Genomic DNA, 22100 nt, shown 5'->3' with positions numbered 1-22100 from the left:
ATTTATCAGGTACAGTACATGTCAATTTTTCTCAAGGGAAATTTTTTTTTTTTTATTAAAAATTAACAACTAATTTGTATACAAACATTTAAATTGTACAGAGGGCAGTTTTTATAATAATCTTAAAATAATAACTTTTTAATGATGTAATAATGTTTATACTCGTTTTTTTTAATATAAACATTTACACAGTTTAAACATTTGATAAAAACTTGTTTTCCTGACGGATTTATACAAACATTAAATATTAAACAACAGGTTAAGTAAACATAATAAATATGTAATAAAAAACATATTTTTAGTAAAATTCTCCTCTCGAGTTAATTTTCATTTATCTTTTTCTACATTTAGATTATTTTCGCCAACATCTAACAATCACTTAAAGCTAATTTAAAAAAAAACACTAATGATTCACCGTTAAATCTAATCTTAACCTTTATTTATTTTTCATACTGTATATTATAATGTAGTGATGCCTAAATTCACTTGTAGCATTTATTAAATGCCTGATTTTAGTTTAGACTTTTTTTAGACAAAATTGAAAATAATTAATTGGATTATTTGTGAAATTTTAATATCGTCCACCGCTAAATGCAAACTTTAGGAAATATACATTTTCAATTTTGTACATGTTATGTTGTCATATGATTCATTTAAAATGCCTGATTTAAATTTTTTGTCTTAGTTTTTTAGACAAAATTGTGTCGAATTTTCAGAGCATCCATTTATCGGCCATCGGCAATGACAATAAATAACTAAGTCTAATTGGCTTAGAATTTTAGAAACTTTAATATTGTGCCTTTATAATTTTATAAATTACACCAATTTGTAAAGCTAAATGATAGTGCTAAATGCTTTCCTATTGTACACAAACCTGCATGTCACAAAAAAAAAAATCAAGCCACTCACCAACAAATCAATAGTCCTGCACAGTGTACACAGCACTATGTGAGATCTAAACATCTGCAAAAAAAATAAAAAAATAACCTGTTTCGTATCATCACATATAGGCTTTACGGGTGTACGGCCACACATACACAAATCAAAAGCAGTTCAAACAACAAATTGGCCTAGTATTACACTCACCACACTCACCACAGACACTGCCCACTGCCAGTACTCACCATAAAAACCACAACCACAAACAGCAGCTTAATAATTTCCTTAAGAAACCACATCAATACATGTCATCCATGAATGAGTTTCACTGATCTATAGCCACAACCAACCTGAACGACAGTATGTGGGTGTCATCTCGCTAATGAAACCTCAAGCTATATTACGGGTCGGCTGGGTTTATTGACAGCCGTGTTAGTCAAAGTTTCCATTGACCACAGTTACAGAACAAGCTACTGAAGGGCATGTTGTAACCAAACAAACAGCCACAGTAAAAGGGCCTCTATCACAGCTTTAAGCATATGTAGCAGACTTTGTTATAGTTCAAAAATCTTAAGCATGTCCTGAAAGTATGTTAAACCCACCCGTGGCTATGATATATGCTGGGCCTCACGGTTTACACAGTCCATGAAAATGCAAACCACAATCTAACTGAACAAAGTGCTCTGGGAAAAATTAGATCATCATAACACGTGCCATAAAAATCCATTCAATCTTTACTAGACTGACTAGACTCCTCTGCCCATCAACTTCCTGTTGTGTCAGAATTTATTACCTCAGAGTAATGGATTTCATTCATTTACTTATTGATGGTATTTGAGCCGAATACAGAATTCCCTGTGCTTTAAAATATATACTGTATCAGGCTCACAAAGTATGCAATGTGAAACGCACAAATGTAAAATTCTCAGTAAAGCACCTCAGGACCAGGAAGGACCAATTTTTAGTAAATGCTACTAAACTTCAATCTACTAAATGAAAAATGCCAAGAACAAAAATGACTACAATTCTTGCAAACTCAAGAAAGATACAGTTCTCAATCAGCCTTCAAACAGAGAAACGACAAGAGAGTTTTACACATTTTCAGATGCTATTTGGTTATTCAACTTTAGAAAAACAGGAAACTTACCAGTTTGCTCAATGTAGTCAACGCACTTCTCAATAAACAAAGGTATGGGCCTATCAGGAGTGACCAAATTCTGAAGAGGCACCCCAAAATAGTTGCTTTCCCAATTTCTACGAGTTGGTGGGTACAATGGCTTTGTGGTCTTTATTGTCTTTGCCTGTTGAGAAAAGATAGCATTAGATTCTATGATCACTACAATGCATACTGACGACAATCACGTTTCAATGTGCCTGCTGTAAGCATTTAAATAGGAGAATGTTGGAAATTATTTTCTATAATCATCTTCTTAAGAATCTTAGAAATAATATAACATCTTTTGGAAATCTTTTAAAGGATGCACAGATATGAGAATTCTGGCAAATAATATTACAATTCTATGCTATTTTGTCAAAATAAATAAACTAAAAATATCCTTTAAATAAATGAAATACTAAAACCTAAATTCATACTTAAACATTTATATTAATTTAAGAGATGTATTAAAGATTTAAAGGTTTTATTAAATTATAATTGTTGTTAAAGATTAACTTTGAGGTTTAGATGCCAGCAAAAGTAATCTACATTTTAAAATAAGAGAAAAAGCATGCACAATTAAATACACAATATCAACACAAACAATCAAATAAAAAAATCTATAATATTAGTCGATGTGGTACCTAATCCTATATGATTAAAAATCCTTTGAGTTTTAAATAATAATTGAGTACATCAGTAAAAAATAAATAAATACCAGTTCACCTTTTTGGGTTCCTTGATCTTTGGTGCTTTCTTTTTCTTCGTTTTTTTATCATCCTGCTCTGGGTCAGATGTGATGGCTGGATTGTCTATCCCTCCTTTCCAAGGATCCACTGGGGAGAGAAGTGGATCTTCTTCACTTCCTCGGTTACCCCTTCCTTTCTTCTTCTTCTGCGTTGCAGGCCCCGACTCATCGTCACTGACATCTGAGTGCACTCGTCTTTGATAAGCTTTTGTTTTGCTGAAGAGGATCTTAGAACGATGTTTATACTTAGAAGGCCTTCTGCCACCCTGAGACTTAGACATGGAGTCAAAGCCGTTCTCCTCATCCCCGTGCAGAGCGAGTCCACCAAACGAGTTGCGGATCTTGCCAGATCTACTGTGCGCATCTTCCGGTACTGCATATATGTCATCACTAAAGCCTTTGAATTTGAGAAGAGTGTCGGCCGGCTCTGCATAGTTATCGGATGCTTCAAGGTCATCCCCGTGACCCATCATTGGACTTCGCGTCCTCCTGGAGTTCCTCATTCCAGCCTCAATGGTCCTCAGAAGGTTGGGGTCCAGCTTCTTAACATTGGGTTTGGGCAACACATTAGGCTTGGGTTTTACTGGAGGAGGCACTTTGTGATTACGCTCGTGATCACCAAGAGGTGTGCTGTGAACCGGGTACTCGTTTCCTTCTAGGTCGATTCTGTACTTCCGTTCACTAGGATTAGGCAGCAGCTGCACATCATCGCCTATCGGGCTGTAAGGAGGCGGTCCCTCCCCATCATCCTCAGAGTCAGGGTAGTATTGGTAGGCAGGCGAATGGCTATGAGGTGACTGCTGGAAGACGTCTTCACCGGTGCCTGTTCCGTCCCTGCTGTTGTCGAACATGAAGGAGCTTTCGATGTTGCTCTTCTTCTCGAGGACCTCGTTGAAAAATGGCGTGAAAACTTCTGTCTGCCTGTGATACTGGGACAACGAGTAGAGAGCGGTAAACTTAGCAGTAATTTCCGTGGCAATGTGCTCCCCTTCAGTCATCAGCTCTTTTATCGCATCATTCTCAAAGAAGTCTGCCTGGCTGTCCGTAATGGCCACCATTTGAACTGGAATGACATCCTGGACTTCAGCCAGGAACGCCCTCAGCATAGCCATGGAAGACTTTCGTTTTGCTGAGTAAACAAGAATGTAACCATGCACCAATTCGTCCTTTCTGATTCCAATGGAGGAGTGGTAGGAGTGCACAGTGACCTGTATGCGTCTGCGACTGTCGCCGATGATTTTGTCAAGGATCAACGTGTTGCACTGCCCGGGCTGTCCGGCGCTGCAGGAATGTGAGTCCAGGAACGGTGAGAGAATTAGATCCACGCTAAATGGATCTCCACACATGGCACACATGACTATCCGTAAATCTGTCTCAGACAGATCTTTAATTGAGGGCATAGGGTTCATCATGTCGAAATTGTGCTTCAATCCCTCCAGCACAGCTCTGAGGGCCTGTTTTATCTGAGACTCATTAAACTTCCTGGGAAAAGTGCCGGTGGGTATATCTACAAAAGTACACTGTAACTTATTTGCAAGTTGTTGGCCCTGATGCCTTAAAATAGGCATGTTTTTGCAAATACTTTCACGCTGATTTGCTAAAATGAGAATGAATGGCACTGGCTGGCTATACCTATCCCTTCTGCTTTGGGCAATCTCAGCTCGTATCCGGCTTATGCGGTCACCAATGTAATTAAGCGACTCTATAGAGCTGAAGACACAAAAGAACCCATGGGGCTTGAAAGTCGATATCCAGGAATGGTTCAAAAGCATGCCAGAATTGACATCCACAGGCAAAAGCTCTAATTCATAGATTTTCCCATCAAGGGTGTATTCATCATCAGTGGACTGAGCTCGGATTTCATTTGCAAGCTCCTGCGCCAATCCTTCTCTGCCTACGAGACACAGGTTAACCTTTTCAATGTTGGCACTGTTGTAGTAGATATTAGAGCGGCCGTGATCCAGCTGAACTAGCCTGTTGGCCAGGATTTGCTCGACTTTGAGATCGATGCAAGCCGTGCCGCTGAGGCATGTTTCTTTTGTGGGGTGATAGACAAACCCGATGTGTTTTAGTAAAAGTGACTCCCTGTCTGTGGCGAGTTTCTGGAGAGCTCTGTATCTAGGTTCCTCGTTAAGTACGGCATGAATCTCACTCATTTTGTCACAGCTTGGGGTCGCATTCAAATCGAGGTCATAGAACAGCTCTGCGTGCTCAAAAAGCATTTCCTGAAACTCCTCTTTAGCCCTTTCAACTATTTCCTGCTGATGCCGACTGTAAACATCCCTGCGATCTGATTCAGTGATGTACTTGTACCCCTCATCCTCCATGACAAAGCACATGACCTCTTCCCACGGTTGGCCGGGGCTAATGAAATGCACTCGCTCCAGCGTCTTCTTGAATTTCTCCTTCATCTCCAACCGCCTCTTCTCAGATATCAAATGCTGGACGTGGTTTTGATAAATCCTCTCTCCTTCCATGGTTTTGAGGATATCGAAGGGCACTCTTCTGTCGTCGGTTTTATCGAGGTGGTCGGTCTCATACCATGGCGTTTGTTCTAACTCAATGAAACAGTACTGAAACTCAGGCCTGCTCTTCATAAGGCTCTGAGCCTCAGTCCAACTCAGCGTCTCAATTTCCTCCAGGTTGTAAAGCAATTTATTAAGAATTTTTGGCAGACTGGTAAGATAATCCTCACGTCGCCTCTTGATATGCTCTTGTCTCAGCTGTCCTATGTGCTTTGAAAAGATGTTTCTGGCCTTTTTGGTGCCTTCTAAGTTGATGTACTCTTCATAGTCTGGGTGGCTTTTCAATTTATTGCTGACAATTTTCCAGCTTGTGTGATAATCTCGGACAGTTTGAACAATGAGCTTTTCAAACTTGTCTGAGACAGAAGCTACTAATTGTCTCTGGGATTTGTATGCTTCCAAATAAGAGATGATTTTGGGTTTACCTCGGGTTTTGTCCATCTGCTGTGTCAGAGCATTGAAACAAAGATCCACGTTGACAGAGGATCGAGCTGATGTTTCCACCAACATGAGATTCTTTTTACCTGTAACAAACATCTGAACCTCCCTCAGATATTGCTCGACACATTCGTCACATTTTGTTGCAGCAATGATTACAGGTTTTTTCGCCTTGGAAATTTGAGAATAAAGACTGTGGACAAATTTCATCTGGTCATCAAATTTTCTATTGCACCCTTTGCTTATATCAATACACAATACAAAGCCATCGATGTTGAGCTTGCCATCAGGCATCTGCTTCTGATCAAAATCCTGCTCCAACCCAAGCTGGTCTGTGCAAATGTACATCAGCTTCTCAGCAGACTGAAGCTTTGTATTTGCAGCCCGTTTCGAGTAAGGCTGCAGGTTTGTGCTCCGATGAGGCAAGAAGGTCTGGTCATCGATGAACTCAGTCTGCTCGATGACCTGGATTCTACACTCAAGGCCATCATCCCCTCGATGTAATACTTCACCCCAGTATAAGAAGTGATCGTTATTCACCACACGCCCTCCAAAGTCAATTGTGCTCAACACAGAAGTGTGCTCCGAGTAGTAGCAGTCCGCACTGGGGTGTACATATCTGTTGCATAGGCAGGATTTACCTACACCACAGTTGCCCTTCTCTTTCTCAGTGCCTGAGAGCCCAACGACACTGACGGCGTATGTCGGACGGGGCTCCTTATTCTTGGCCATTATATTGCCCCTGTCATTGCTTGTTACACTAAGCAAAGTATGCCGGCAATGCAAGCATGTACTTCCATTTGCTAGTGTAGGCACATTTCCATGTCTCACTTTGAATGAGCCGATGTAGCTTTAATCTGGATCATCTGTCCCGCACGACTGCTCTTTCCCCTCCTATCACTTACCTGCAAAACAAAAAACATTAAATTAGTCAACAATAAGATAAAGCTTAAAGTTTCCAATAGCAGAACACTGATCATTTAATATTCTGCATTTGATAACTTTGTTGACCACCTAAACACAATCACAACACAAAAATCCAAAATTGTTGCCTTGCATAATAAGCAACATAATTATTGACAGCTGAAATTTAAGCATGGCAGAACTGTTTATAATGGTAATATTATTGCATTTACTAATATAAGGCATTTGCATTTTAATGCCATTTTTTACAGTTAAAGTCTGCAAACACAACCACAAACGCTCTAGATACAAAACTATCCAAAAATTTCACAATGATCCACTTCACAAATCTGATTTATTAAGCTCCTGTACCATGAATGTTCAACTAGCTCAAGCACTAGTTACAAGTAGGAGTAGTGATACTGTGGCACAAGCTCATTCATTGGAATACACTTTTACTGAATGTACCCCAGTGTTTTTTTGTGCAAAGCTATGCTTGTCATCAGCAGTGACAAGCTTTGCGCTGATAAATAAATGCCTCTGTCAGTAGAAATGAGGCAACAAATTAACTAATCTACACTCAAGAAGCATTCTGTTCATGATAAACAAAATAACTGCTAGAAATTATTTTACAAATGCCATTAAATTCAGTGTTGGCACTGATAGCATAACTATAACCACTTCTGAATATGCATACTCAATATTTGGCAATGTAAAGCCTGAAGTGAATCTTTTAAAAAAGTATGAGATGCTTCGATGAAAAGTGTCATCATTTACTCCTGCCATTCCAAGCCTGTATGACTTTCTTTTTTTCAGTGGAACACAAACAGAGATGTTAGACAGAATGAAAGCCTGAGTCACTTTCATTGCATTGGTTTTCCACATAATGAGAGTGAATGATAACTGAGGATTTCATTTTTGTGCTCCAGAGTCCACAGTTTAATATATATATATATATATATATATATATATATATATATATATATATAGTCATACAGACTTTTAACTCATGAATTCCCATACCATTTTAGTCATTTATCATTACTGGATAAAGGCTCGGTTTCATAGACAGGGCTTAAACTAAGCCAGGATTAGGCCTTAGTTCAATTATGGCATTTAAGTAGCTTTTATAAACGTGCCATAGAAAAAAAACATTACTGGTGTGCATCTTCAGACAAAAATGATACTGACATATTTTAAGATTTGTCAGTGCAAGCCGCTTTCAGTTAAAACAGCTCAAACATGCATTTTAGTCTAGGACTAGGCTGAAGTATTGTCTGTGAAATCGAGGGAAAGACTTTTAAAGGACATTTAGATTCGCACAAATTCTCTAATGAATCTTTTAGACTACCTTGTAAACCGGTTTGAACAATTGGATTGAACCATAGGATTGAACAGATTCAAAAGGTAAATCGGCTCAAAAATCGATTCACTCTACAATGGATCAATAATTTATGAAATATCGCAAAAGCACAACATATCATATTCACTGTTGAAATATCCATGGCTTAATTTTTCCGGGTCTGGAAAACAGTTTTTGAAATTATCTTATTTGCATTTTTGTTATGGAGAGTATATGATGACAAAACAATCACTTTAACCGAATTAACCCTTTGTGTTGTGAATGTCATAAATAACGGCCGCATTTATGGGACATCAAAGACAGGACCTCACGAGCGTTAAATCACGGAAACATTGGACATCAGTGTCTAGAAGCGTATGTAAATGACTGCGGGCTGTATTTCACGCGCGAGGATGTAACGCAGACAGAAGCATCTGCTGAAGGTGAGAAGGAATTCCGACCAGCACGCGAGCAGCAGCGCTATTGTTAAGGCGAGTCGCGAGCCACTCTGCGATCAGATATGGACGCGACGATTCCCAGAACTAGTCGAGTGAATTATTCATGATTGCTATGACAACGAACTGAATGGGGGGTCCAAATTGGCAAGAATTTGTGTATCATTTATTTCGAAACACCTCAAACCTCGTATTCAAAGCATTTAAATCCCAGGGTTTGATTTTCACGTCATGGTAACGTAAGTTTTATCGCAGCAAATTAATCACACACACACGCGCTTGTTATATTAAATAACAAGGCGATTTAGGTCAGTTTAATGTGTGTTAATATGCTTATTTGTTTAAACATCGACACGGGCCTTACTCCTAACAAGGCATTAGATGCCTCCTTTGCTTGCTAGCTTCCCAGTTAGCCAGAGCTAGTTAAGTGTGACACCGACACAACACACTGTAGGCGAGACAGACAAATCTGTGCATTTACATTAAGGTACACAACTATCGCTTACACAGAAAAAACAAGTCACACATTTAACGAAATTCAGTAAAGCAAACGACAAAAAGCGTGTTAGAAAGTCACACACTCCGTGTGCATTCCCCTACCTAACATGGTCGCTCCCAGCTCCCGACACCACAGATAGGAGGTGGCATTCCAACTATTTCCTTTAATTTCAACGGATGCGATTCCGAAACAAATTCCAGTTTTGTTGTGTTTCCCGTGGGTGGTTGGAAGAATCGGTAAATTTTTCTGAAAGTGGTTGTTTTCAGTCTTTTAGCAGTAAGAGTGCTTTGCGTGCAATCGGAGAGCCATCCCCTCCCCTCTCATTCCAGTCAGTAATGGCGACGGATAGATCCGGCTCTCACTCACTCTCTCCACAGTCCACCTAACTTTTCCATTTCGCTCACCGCGGGGGCACGACGCGCGCTCACGATTGCCTCTCATGATCATGTTGGTTAATACTTTCTGATTTTTTTTTTAATATATATAAATGTGATCTCTGCTATAGCAACTAGTAAGTAAAAGCAAGGAATAAACCATTACAAATCTATCTATCTATCAGTCTATCCACATTTTCATCTATCTATCTATGATTGATGTGGACTGGAAATTGCAGGAAATAGCATTGGAAATACCAATTTTCTATTGATTTTTTTTTTGTGGTGGTTGTCGTTTTTTAAAGTGCTTGTCTTTACTTCAAATAATTTATTTTCATAAATATTTGTTTGCATATTTTAAGTTGTGAAATATTTTTATTGCACACCTCTTCTATTTTACATTATTTACCAGGTGAGCTGGATGTTGAAGCTCTGTTGTCCTGGTCTGGTTAGTTTGTATGAAGGCTCAGCTGCTATTTCAATGACACCACAGATTAGGAAGGCCGGTCTTATCCTGTTTGCACAATTTTTATCTATTCTTATGGAAAAATTTAGCACAAAGTCTAAAGTTAAATTTAAAACCATTTCTGAACCCAGAGCTTTTATCATAAACTAGTTTGCCATACCTTTACTCCATCAATATGTCAATATGAGTGTTCATTTAGCAAGTGTGTACACTATAATGAACTTAGCAAACATAGTCTATAGGCTACAGTTGTTTTTTTGGACCCAGAGGTTATTGTTTACCATTTGAGTTACTGACGTTAACCAACCCATTCCTTTTGGGTTTTCACAGCCCTGCTTATGAGCCTTTATTTGAAATTAGTTCAAATAAAAACTTATATGCAAAAACGTTATCTTTGAGTTTCAGTTGAGCTTCAGACACTAGCATATCTGAAATCATTGAATAACCACATACTCCTTCAGTGTTCACACCTAAAAAGGTTTTGAAATAAAATATGTATGGCAGGCAGAAGGATCCTCTGCTATATATAATCTACAGAATTAGACATGGGTGGGTCTGATTAAGGAATGATAGTGGGTCAGCCACTTCCTGCTTCTCTTGTGTTTGATGTGCTTGTGTTTTATAAAATAATTATCTATTCAACAAATCTATTGTCTAGAGCACATCTGTTCCCAAGACAACGCCTACTGTGGTCAGCAGCCGGCCCCTCCCCGTCCCGAGACACAACACAAATGTCAAGTTTCTTCTTTTGGAAATGCAAACGGTCAATCCGACCACTTTAGGTCTGAAATCATTGTTTTGTCATGTGGTTAACAACATTTTTGTTTCCATCCATTTAAAAAAGTGCAATGAAACGTATCACCGCAGGCTGTACATTTGGTACCACTATTAATAAAAAAACTAAACTTATGTTTTCATTTTTAGAGGGTAGAATTATTTTACAGTCAATGTTTGCCTCAAGTCATTGCCATTCTAATATTACATATTTCCATACTGCATATATACCATTCAAAAGATCAAAAATATTTGTTTACTGTTTTTGAAAGAAGTCTCTTACGCTTGCCAAGGCTGCATTTATTTAATCAAAAATACAGTAAAAACAGTAATATTGTGAAATAATATTAGATATTAAAAATATCTGTTTTTATATATTTTAAAATTGTATTTATTCCTGTAATCACAAAGCTGAATTATTCCAGTCTTCAGTGTCACATGATCCTGAAATCACTGTAATATGCCCATTTGGTGCTCAAGAAATATGATACATTTTTTCAGGGTTCTTTGGGTCTGCCCTTAGTAAATCACGACAATAAATCAGATAGTTTGACTACATATGCCTCTTTTATCCAAAGCTTCTGTTTGTTGTTGAAAACTGATTTAAAAGACTGCTGAATTAATTTCATCACAGTGCCATAATTGTGTCTGGATTTGACATTCAAATACCATCAGCCACATGCAGCCATCACTTCCTCTAAAAACATTCATTTGAATATATTCCACTGAAACTATTTTTGTGTCATTCTGGATTCAAAACAGTATTTTAGTGCTATTTAAATACGATTGCAGTTTAGTTACATTTTACATTTTAGTTTAACGTTTAAAAAAACGTTGTTTTATATTTCTTTATTTTTATTTGCTAGTGAAAATGTTTTCAGCAATGATTCTAAGTACAAATTGAGATGTCTTTATTATTGTTATAAATTATATTTTTTTTGTTATGCTATAATATAACAGAATTCAGTAATGATTGAACTTCCCTAACACAGGCTGTATGCGAGCAGCAGTAATTAATGTTCATTAGGGCAGCTACTGCTCACAAAACACAAACATGTGGACATCAAACGCTCAGCATCAAACCTATGTCTGGCAGCGCCTTCCTTTAAATCTCCTTTCCTCTCTTTTTTTTACATCATGAATTATTTACCTTCCCCCCACCCCAAATCTCCTTCCAACAGCCCTCAGATCTGCAGATTCACGTCAGCTGTGCTTGCAGTCTTGCTGAGACGCTCTGGTGTCCACACCCTTTGTGTGAAGCCTGATTGTGCAAGATTGGGCTAGTCATCGCTGTGTGGATTTAGTGCAATCTAAAATAGCCAAGCACTTAGGTAAATGTTCAATAAGGGTATCCCCCAAAGTTTTTTATTTATTTATATAAGTACCTGATCAACTACACAAACTACTTCTTATAATATTGTTTTATATGGCTAATATTGCTTATAGAGCATTATATTAAGCTCTCCCCTCTCCTCTCCTCTTTTGCTGCAGTGCAATTGGAACCAGCTGCTGCTATTTAGCCTGAGCAGAAGCACAGCTACATTGCCATGGTTATGGATCCACGCTTAGGATTGTGGGAAGGGCTGGGTTTCCGGGTCACTGAGGAGAAGAGATACCATGCAAATAAGTACCGCCACATGTGGAATATTGTCAAAATGTCTCTCTGATATTAAAATCTAAAGCTTAAAAATGCTGTTCTTAGATAGGATGAAAAATTAAATAAGTTTTGAAGAATTCAAGCGCATGCTTCCTATGAGTATTTTCAATGGGAAGAACTTCAATGGGATATTTTGATATTTTAGTTAAGCTGACAGGTGGAGGAAAGATGATCCCACTTTACAAAATAAATAAAATAGGAAAGCTCAACATGGTGAATATACAAAATATTGACTGCTATATGCAAACTATATAAACTCTCAGGAAAAAAAATATCTTTATGGGGCACACTTCAAAAACTAATAACAAATTAAGGTTAGTCTAAATTGTATTTTAATATGTCCCAGTTACAGTGTAATTGTACATTTAAGTACTGAGTATTAGTAATTAACATGTACTTACTAAAGTTTTAGGGATAGTGTGTGTGTGTGTGTATATATATATATATATATATGTACCTGTATACTTGGCCCTTTTAGGGGTAAATAAAATGCAAAGTTGTCCCTTTAAGGATGCTGCCCCAATTACACAGTTAAATCCGTACAATTGGTAAAATTTTTAGCAATTTTTAAAAAAAAATTTTTTTTAAAGTGTTCTGATGTTTTAGAATCAGGTCCCAAGATATAGCATTAAAGAAGATATATTAGCCTACATGGCAACATTATACATGTTTTACAGGACATGTTTTAGAAATCCATTTCCAGCAAAACTGGGAATTACCTGAAACATTCTCAATCATATTGCTTAAGTAATCTGAATATGCCATCGAGTCTCCAAAAACAGATAGTGGAAGTTGTCTGAACTAGGATCAGCTGGTTGGTTCATTTTTTCAGCTTTATATAGGTGCTTTGAAAAACCTTGATGCTGCTCATTGCAGAGCCATGGGTGGAGCATGAAGTCCAGCCCCCCCTCTCTGGATGTCATGCAGGTGTAATGGGTGGAGCATGAAGTCCAGCCCCCCCCCCCCCCCCTGGATGTAATGCAGGTGTAATGGGTGGAGCATGAAGTCCAGCCCCCCCTCTCTGGATGTAATGTAGGTGTAATGGGTGGAGCATGAAGTCCAGCCCCCCTCTCTGGATGTAATGTAGGTGTAATGGGTGGAGCATGAAGTCCAGCCCCCCCTCTCTGGATGTAATGTAGGTGTAATGGGTGGAGCATGAAGTCCAGCCCCCCCTCTCTGGATGTAATGTAGGTGTAATGGGTGGAGCATGAAGTCCAGCCCCCCTCTCTGGATGTAATGTAGGTATAATGGGTGGAGCATGAAGTCCAGCCCCCCCTCTCTGGATGTAATGTAGGTGTAATGGGTGGAGCATGAAGTCCAGCCCCCCCCCCTCTCTGGATGTAATGCAGGTGTAATGGGTGGAGCATGAAGTCCAGCCCCCCCCTCTCTGGATGTAATGTAGGTATAATGGGTGGAGCATGAAGTCCAGCCCCCCCTCTCTGGATGTAATGTAGGTGTAATGGGTGGAGCATGAAGTCCAGCCCCCCCCTCTCTGGATGTAATGCAGGTGTAATGGGTGGAGCATGAAGTCCAGCCCCCCCTCTCTGGATGTAATGCAGGTGTAATGGGTGGAGCATGAAGTCCAGCCCCCCCTCTCTGGATGTAATGTAGGTGTAATGGGTGGAGCATGAAGTCCAGCCCCCCTCTCTGGATGTAATGTAGGTGTAATGGGTGGAGCATGAAGTCCAGCCCCCCCTCTCTGGATGTAATGTAGGTGTAATGGGTGGAGCATGAAGTCCAGCCCGCCCTCTCTGGATGTAATGTAGGTGTAATGGGTGGAGCATGAAGTCCAGCCCCCCTCTCTGGATGTAATGTAGGTATAATGGGTGGAGCATGAAGTCCAGCCCCCCCTCTCTGGATGTAATGTAGGTGTAATGGGTGGAGCATGAAGTCCAGCCCCCCCCTCTCTGGATGTAATGCAGGTGTAATGGGTGGAGCATGAAGTCCAGCCCCCCCTCTCTGGATGTAATGCAGGTGTAATGGGTGGAGCATGAAGTCCAGCCCCCCCTCTCTGGATGTAATGCAGGTGTAATGGGTGGAGCATGAAGTCCAGCCCCCCCCCCCCCCTGGATGTAATGCAGGTGTAATGGGTGGAGCTAGAAGCTCCAAACACACCCTAACCCAACCCATAACCTTTGCCTCAAAAGGCATGTACCTTACATAATTTTACTCAATTATACATAAGTCTTTTATTATACATGTTCATATCTCAATTTCAGCCAACATACAGGCATGAAGCCAATCCTTTAGCCATGGAGACTTCATGTACATAGGATGCAGAGAGAGCTTACTGTAGTTAAAATATTGTGTCAGTTGCAGTGATAGTTGATGGTCATTTGATCGTGGATCTGACTGAAAAATGTGTTCAGTTTTACTCTAAATAATGTAAATAGAACAATTTACAGCCACGGGACCAACAACATGCATTCCATGTGATCTTTCTTGAGAAAATACATTAAAAAAAACGAAAAGATTTCTCCTTAAATCTCTTGTTTGCACCTCAGCTTATCTTATTAACAGTATCTGCTCATGAATCAAAGATGACACAGAAATAAGACTGTCCTCTTGGGCTGCACAGCTACCCCGTTTAATTATTGAATTTTTCCCCCATAGCCTTGGGATCTATAAGCTGTATTTACCACATGGGGCAAAGTCTGCTTTTATAATGTCACTGATAACACCACAAGGACACTGGGACATGTTTCAGAAAACCATTTCCAACAAAACTGGGAATTACTTGAAACATGCTCAATCATGTTGCTTGTTAAGTAATCTGAATATGCCATAGAGTCTCCAAAAACAGATAGTGGAAGTTGTCTGAACTAGGATCCGTATGTTGGTTCATTTTTTCAGTTTTCTCCAATTCATTGTTAAATTCCCTTTCCAGGAGGTGAATTCCACATCTCTATATGAATGGATGTTTATTTGCCCTTTTACACACCTCAATGACACACTCAAGGCACTGTGAGTCACACCACTGCGCTCAGTGACATCAGACAAAGCGCGTTATCGGGATAACGCTTTATTTATCGTGAAAACAAAGAGAAATTAATAAATAACACCAAATGTCTCACTGTCCAAATTCAGCTGAGGTCATTGTACAGCTGAAACCCCGGGGTCGGTCTTCTGGGAACAGTTAAGCAATTGAAACTAAAAGAAAGCAGAATAGCAGGGGTGGACTGAATACGGCTGTTTCAGCTGAGTCAAGGGAGCTCTGAAAATATGCAGGAAGTGACCCTGTTTTTCTCATCCCGTGAAAACTTCATCCCACTTTCCCTCTGGACTGGAACCATTTTTCTTTATTAAATGGAGTTAAGTAAGAGTCCAATCATGTTAACTATCATAATAGGAAAAGTCACGGTTTAACTGAAAGACCTTATTTAGCTTGTTTCACTATAAATTAAACACAAAGCACAATAAGATGTATGAATACATTTGCAGTGCCATCAAGTGGCTAAGACCCGTAATGACCATCTTTATGTTGCGTCTGGAGAGGCACATCATTGACATTGACTGAAGCAGCACTAAATTTGCACTTTATCCCAGTTCCTTCCGGGTAAACAACTATTCTAGTGGGAAAAGATAAACATCTTAGATTTGCACACTAAAAGGGACACTATATTAGCGAATTTAAAGTAACTTAAAATCTGTGATTTCTTAAACTTTTCAAACTCCAAATTATTTTATTAATACGAGTTATATTAATGCCTGTAAATAACGTTAACAGTATGTCTGTGTATAAATAACATAAATTATAACATTCTAATAGACATGTAATGCCAACTTAAATGGGTAAATAAGTTGATTAGGAGGCAATGATACAATACTGACATTTTCCTCAGGTCACCAAGACTAGATTAAATCTGGAAGTCATTTAACTTGGATGCTTGGCCAGGCACCGTACTACTGCTGCTGCAACTCTTCTGTAAGCTTCGGCCTGCAAAACACATAAATATGCATAACTATATTAGAATTAGTTATAAAATTATACAATGATTAGTTATTATATTATCAAATTAGTTTACTTAATTTTTTTCAAATCAGTTCTATAAGCATTTGTTACTTGTAATAATCTGAAACTCTGATAGAAATCTGCCAATTGGTTTGGTTAGTTTAACATTTTATGACCAAAGTACTTAAAGGCATATTATAGTAGTTAAGTGATAAATTTTTTGCATGACCGTTAAGGAATAACCAAATTTTGGCACAAACTAGAAAGTTTCAAAAAACATTTAAATTTAAGTAAATCATTTGTAATGTACAATATTTATATTGCCATTTATCTCAACACAAGTGGTTTGAGAAATAGAATTTACTATTCAAGTATAATATTATATTATACATTATGTACCTATATTTAATTGGGCTGTATGTGTATTGACAATGTGTAAACAGCTTGTAAAGGAACTTTGAAAAGCGTCTATAAAAGCCTGTAGACTGATTTTTATGTGAAGGACTGGGGACGTTTTTGCCGGGAAAATCATAAGGATGTGATTCCCTAGAGCCTCTCTTCCCTTCTTGGTCACATGAAATGAATGCATATACAATGTTACAGACAATACCGAAAGAGTCATTTTGTACTATAATGTCAATGTGTTGTGCAAAAAAAAGGAGATTTTTTTCAACTTTTAGTCTAACATAGCCAGATTTATATAGTCTATAGTCTCAAATATACTAAACTATCATTATAATTGTGTAATTTTACCTCATATGTTGTCTGTCGACATAATGCCAGTGAATTGCAGAGCTTGTGCAAGCATCTCCACATCGCTATTGATCAGAAGTTCTTAACTGCTGTTTTCTCACTGCTGTCATTTTTGTTGTGCGTTTATTTTGTTATTGAGAGGAAAGGGCACAGCACGTATTTACATATATGTTTACATATATCAGGGCACGGAATCATGTAACGTTCAGTTTCTTGTACGTTGCGTGCACAAATGAGACCACGAACAATTAGTTGCTGGCTGCAGTTGACTTAACGGCCACCGGTGTCGCTAACAACAAGGGTTTCTGAATTGTACAAATTTGTAAATTGCAATTTTTACAATAAACACATGCTACTGAAATGGTTTAAAAAATGTTATTAAAATTTTGTAATTTATCAATATATGCTACCAAAGTGGTGTTGTAGCTAATTTTGCCACCCAAAGATCCTGAAAGGCTTACAGTAACTAACTACCATAATGGAAAACAATGAAAAACAAGACAGGAGTCCATTATGATCCACTTACTTCTGGGCTATTTGGGGACGACACAACCACAGGCTGTCCTTTGTCTGATGTCTCTCTAATGTTAAGATGAAGAGGAATGTCTCCTGCAGTGAGAACAGAGAAACCGTGTGTCCTCAGAGATTGGCTAATCCACTTGAATCAAATGTAGTTACAAACTATTTTACTTCAAATTTTGTATTATATATCATAAATGTCACAGTTTTTGATAAATGTGCTTAAATGCTAAACAGTCAATCATAAAGTAATATGTTTTGATGAATGATCATACCAAGCATCTCAACACCCAGGGTATGAGCCAGCTCTTTAGCCCCATCTGAGCCGAAAATGTGTGTTTGATGGTTGCAATTGGGACACTGAAAAACACTCATGTTTTGAACCAAACCCAGTACCTGAAAAAGCAATTCACATACTTCAATTTATATTTATAAAGCAATAAATAAATACTGATACTAATCAGTTAAATGTGACTGTCACATTGCTTCAATGTAATTACTTTACATTATAAATAAATGAAAAGGTAGAACCCTTTCAATACAAAAGCAAATGCTTTACCGGAACGTTAACCTTTCGGAACATCTCAGCACCTCTTCGTGCGTCTAGCAAGGCAATGTCTTGAGGAGTGGACACTATCACAGCACCTAAGAGGTAAAACCGACAAAAGTACACAAAGTATACAGAAAGAATTGTCATTTAATGAATAAACCTGTCAATTACTACTTAGATTGTGATATAGAGTGGTAAAACCTGATTTCATAATGAATGTTCTGAATACTAGAGAATGTTAATACATCCAATTGTCTCCCACTTGATAGAAGAAATGACAATCAAACCTTAAATGGCAATCTGAAAATCCATGGTGCTTTGTTGTTGTGACTGATATTAGGTAAAATTATTCTTTCCGAGTATAAATCATTATATGTGTTTATGTACCTGCTATAGGAATGTTCTGAGTAATAGACAGTTGGACGTCTCCGGTTCCAGGTGGCATATCAATCACAAGGTAATCCAGATTCCCCCAATCTACCTGCAAGGGAAAAGTCATTATAGTAGTGAAAGAAACAACAATTTTGAGTAAATTGGACACAACATTAATTTAAGACATGCTAATGAATGGAAATTGAAGTCCCTTATATTATATATTTGATAAATCCCCTTATCAACAGCAGTTTCTAAATCTAAATTACACACCTGTCTAATGAGTTTCTCAATAGCTGACATCACCATCAGACCCCTCCACACAATAGGTGCCACCTCTTCAACCAGAAAGCCCATTGACATGCTATAGTGGACAGGGAAGCAAACTTTAAGACTTAAAAAAAAAAAAAGTTGACAAGTTTGGGGTCATTCAGGTTTATTCAGCAAAGATGCATTAAATAGATCAAAAGTGACAGTAAAGCTATATTGTAAGAAAGAGATTATAATGTTACAACAGACTTTTATTTCAAATAAATGCTGTTCTTTTGAACCTTCTATTCATCAAAGAAAAAAAGTATCAAGGTTTCTGAAGGATCTGTGACACTGAAGACTCGAGTAATGATGCTGAAAATCTAGCTTTGCAATTACAGGAATAATAATTGTATTTAATTGTATTTATGGTAGTCTATATAAAATAATATTGTTGCACTACAGCTATTATTCAGAAATGTACTTACCAAGAAATTCCAAAATTTACAAGTGGTCTCATCAAGTTATCTGAAAAGAAAGATGAAAAATGGATCAGACATGACAGACTAACTGACTGACCATTTTTATTTGTATTATTTTAATTAATTTTGTTTACAAAGCAAAAGTGGCCACAACACTCACTGTCTGTTAATTCAGGGTTTCCTTTTAGGTTCATTAACTTGGGAATTGAAGGGCCATAGACATCAGCATCCAGAAGACCAACCGATTTACTCTACACGCAAAAGCGGTATAAAAGAAGATTATATTCAAGGCAAATCAGCCACAATAATAATTGCATAAATAATAATTGTGTCGATTTAATACAGTGGCTAAGATTGGGTTATCTGGATTCTGTATGTTACCTGATCATTAGCCATAAGTCCAAGAGCAAGATTCACTGTTAAGACATTGAACTAAATTAGTGTTTCAGAGAAATATTGGCAGTTGACCAAATGCCTTTTTTTTATTGTTAGATTATTTTGGAATGAAACACACAAAGGTCAATTGAAAACGAAAATAGACCTGCTGTTGTGGACTTTCCCACCCCTCCTTTCCCTGATGCAACAACAATGACCTCCTTCACTCCTGCTATGGGCTTCTGTTTTGGCAAACCTCGTGCCATGTGTTGCCTCTGTCTCTCCTGTAGAGCTCGTTCGCCAGCACCTGAAGTCTAACACAATAAAGTTTCAGCAAATGCACCACTATTACAGTCTATAATTTAATGTAGTTGGGTCTATGCATCTTTATGAAAAATACATTCTATAACATTAATACTTTAATACATTTTATTTATCGCCTTTCAAGAGCCCAAGGACACTTTACATAATGTTGACAGATACAAATAAACAATCTAGATACAAAAACATGAACAGGCAGACAGACACTGATCATATAACATACGAGACAAAACCAAAGCAAGCATAATAATAATGGCATTTTACTAATGGCAATGTAATTAGGCTACTATCTATTTCTGACATTTTCTTACCTTAAAACGAATTTCATGTCTACTTTGGTGTGTTGGAACAAATCTGCTAGGCAATAGCGGTGTGCCTATAATATTTGAGGAAAATGTATATATTTGCATTAGCTTTTTGTAGCTGTCGTGTAATTTAACCATCTTATCAGGTTTATAATGATCACAGACTATGTCACGAGCAAAATAAAGACTGCCACCGCTGTGGTATCAGTTTAAAACACTCGGTTACGCTGGAGCACCAATTTCTTTCTTTAAAAAACATTAAAGATTACAAATTCAGTGCATTTTTTTCCTAATATATGGCATGAACTGTTGTGCAGTAGCGCTGCACTGTCTCCTGTTGATGACGTTTAGTGTTTGGACTCACACGCGGAAACGGAACCCCCTGATTCCAGAGTTCATTTCAATTACAAAACAGTAAAGTTCACGCAACAAAATATATATTATTTAATCTCGGAAGTAAATTGCTCACATTCATCGCAATCGTAATCTTTCGACTTATATCGTTGCAATGTCCGCGAAAACAGATAACGACATGAAAGCGCGAGTGATTCTCCAGCAGTGTCTGCATGCACGACTGCAGGTCAAACCTCCAGATGCTGAGAGTGAAGCTGAATGGGCTGAGGTAGCAGAAAAATAATTATATAATTAATCTTATTTAATTCTACTGTCAATAATGTCCAAATTATGACATGTCTAGTGTATTTCTGATTATTCAGATTAACAGGGGAATGGTTATCTACATCTGCTTTTTCAAAGGTGCAACTGAAGATATAATCCCCAAGATGGGTATGCAATTTCTCTTCACATTTGCAATAAAACATACGGTATGCATGGATTCTGAAATATAATACAATATATAGGCTAGGCAATTCAATAAGAGCTTAATTTACAGCTTTTTCCCTTCTCAGTGAACACTCTGTTGAACATGAAGCTTTGTGAGAACGAATCTGGAAAGTATTCCTCAGTCCTTGCACTACCTGGCAGTGTTCTCATAGTACCACAAGCCACACTTGGAGGAAAACCAAAGGGAAAAGGGATGCAGTACCATGGCAACATTGGGAAAGATGAAGGCTTGAGGCTCTACGACAGCTTTGTGTCTCTCTGTCAAAGTGAACTCTCAGCCTGTAAGAACAGTGACACTGTTACAGAGGTCAAACATGGAACGTATGGAAACCGACAAGTACTGAAGCTGGATACGAACGGACCATACACTCATCTAATGGAGTTTTAAGACTGACTTTTTCACTTGTTTGTAGAACCTTCTTCACAGCAGTGGTCTGAAGGGGTTGAAGAACTTGATCATGAACTTCAGAAGTACAAAAGATGTTAATGCACAGTATAGTTCCACTCCTGATTAAAGTACAAGGCATACGCCTGGTGTATGTGTCTGCTTTTATGTTATCTTCTAGAGAGCTGTGATTCTGTGAATGTATTAATAATCTTTTTGCCATAATTCTGGGCCATAACTAAGTAAATCCTAACTATTGTATCCTATTTTATCTGTGCCAGTTATTATTATTATTAAAATAGTAGTTGTAGTAGTAGTAGTAGTAGTAGTATACAGCAAATTATAGTTTAAAATAATTAATTTAAAATATTTAAATTAATCTATTTGCAGAAGATAACACCCTTATTTGACACATATATAGACATAAATGAATAGCATGTAATCCTCAGAAGACTGATTTAAAAAAAAACTACATCTGCTAATTATAGTATGTTAATTAAATTCCATATTAAATTTAAAATAGACAATCTGTTTTTAACACTCTGTTTTGACTTAATGTACTCATACACTAAAAAAATCAATCAAGCCATAAATCAACTTTGACATTTGTTTATTTTCCTGCTATATGAATATTCTGAGTAATAGGCCACTCCACTGTCTTATCTATCTTAATGGAAAAAATAAATTATAAATCCAGTTATGTTCAATAAAGGAACAACATGTTGATTGAATTTGATCATTTTCTTAGACTGCAGAAAACGCCGGGTTTTATATTAGA

The 22100-nt window shown here is 37.8% G+C and overlaps 3 protein-coding genes across 7 annotated transcripts in view; 1 reads left to right on the top strand and 2 right to left on the bottom strand.

Moving 5' to 3' along the window:
* arhgap5 (Rho GTPase activating protein 5) overlaps nucleotides 1–9343 on the bottom strand; it is a 49224-nt gene extending 39881 nt beyond the window's left edge. The window contains exons 1-3 of one of the 2 annotated variants that reach the window (XM_077239924.1): nucleotides 9047–9343; nucleotides 2762–6651; nucleotides 2027–2180 (exon numbers count right to left, since the gene is read on the bottom strand). In XM_077239924.1, coding sequence (XP_077096039.1) covers nucleotides 2027–2180; nucleotides 2762–6478 — 3871 coding nt within the window. In that variant the 5' untranslated portion in view covers nucleotides 6479–6651; nucleotides 9047–9343. Of the gene's footprint in view, nucleotides 1–2026; nucleotides 2181–2761; nucleotides 6652–9027 lie in introns of both variants that reach the window. The other variant, XM_077239925.1, reaches the window with a different exon arrangement.
* A 2677-nt stretch (nucleotides 9344–12020) lies between these two features.
* Nucleotides 12021–20456, bottom strand: nubpl (nucleotide binding protein-like). Of its 3 annotated transcripts, none has more exons than XM_077239946.1 (12): nucleotides 20101–20430; nucleotides 19635–19782; nucleotides 19475–19509; nucleotides 19254–19344; nucleotides 19100–19139; nucleotides 18636–18726; nucleotides 18378–18471; nucleotides 18000–18085; nucleotides 17716–17836; nucleotides 17448–17530; nucleotides 16048–16153; nucleotides 12021–12158 (listed from the first exon to the last, which is right to left on the bottom strand). In XM_077239946.1, exons 1-11 carry the CDS (start codon nucleotides 20230–20232, stop codon nucleotides 16091–16093), a joined length of 984 nt encoding a protein of 327 aa, XP_077096061.1. In that variant the 5' UTR covers nucleotides 20233–20430; the 3' UTR covers nucleotides 12021–12158; nucleotides 16048–16090. The 3 variants fall into 3 exon arrangements, with proteins under 3 accessions (XP_077096061.1, XP_077096060.1, XP_077096062.1); XM_077239947.1 differs by lacking the exon at nucleotides 12021–12158 and adding an exon at nucleotides 15223–15366; XM_077239945.1 differs by lacking the exon at nucleotides 12021–12158 and having other exon boundaries at nucleotides 14381–16153; nucleotides 20101–20456.
* On the top strand, nucleotides 20443–22050 carry dtd2 (D-aminoacyl-tRNA deacylase 2). 2 transcript variants are annotated; one of them, XM_077239950.1, is made up of 3 exons: nucleotides 20443–20716; nucleotides 20811–20880; nucleotides 21003–22050. In XM_077239950.1, exons 1-3 carry the CDS (start codon nucleotides 20603–20605, stop codon nucleotides 21323–21325), a joined length of 507 nt encoding a protein of 168 aa, XP_077096065.1. In that variant the 5' UTR covers nucleotides 20443–20602; the 3' UTR covers nucleotides 21326–22050. The 2 variants fall into 2 exon arrangements, with proteins under 2 accessions (XP_077096065.1, XP_077096066.1); XM_077239951.1 differs by having other exon boundaries at nucleotides 20595–20716; nucleotides 20792–20880; nucleotides 21003–21463.
* The last annotated feature ends 50 nt before the right edge of the window (nucleotides 22051–22100 follow it).

Source organism: Siphateles boraxobius, unplaced genomic scaffold (assembly GCF_051911475.1).
Source record: "Siphateles boraxobius isolate OS27281-9 unplaced genomic scaffold, OSU_SipBor_1 22, whole genome shotgun sequence".
Taxonomy (NCBI): Eukaryota; Metazoa; Chordata; class Actinopteri; order Cypriniformes; family Leuciscidae; genus Siphateles; species Siphateles boraxobius.
Note: the sequence above shows the minus strand (reverse complement) of the source record. Positions and strands in the feature narration are given on the sequence as shown.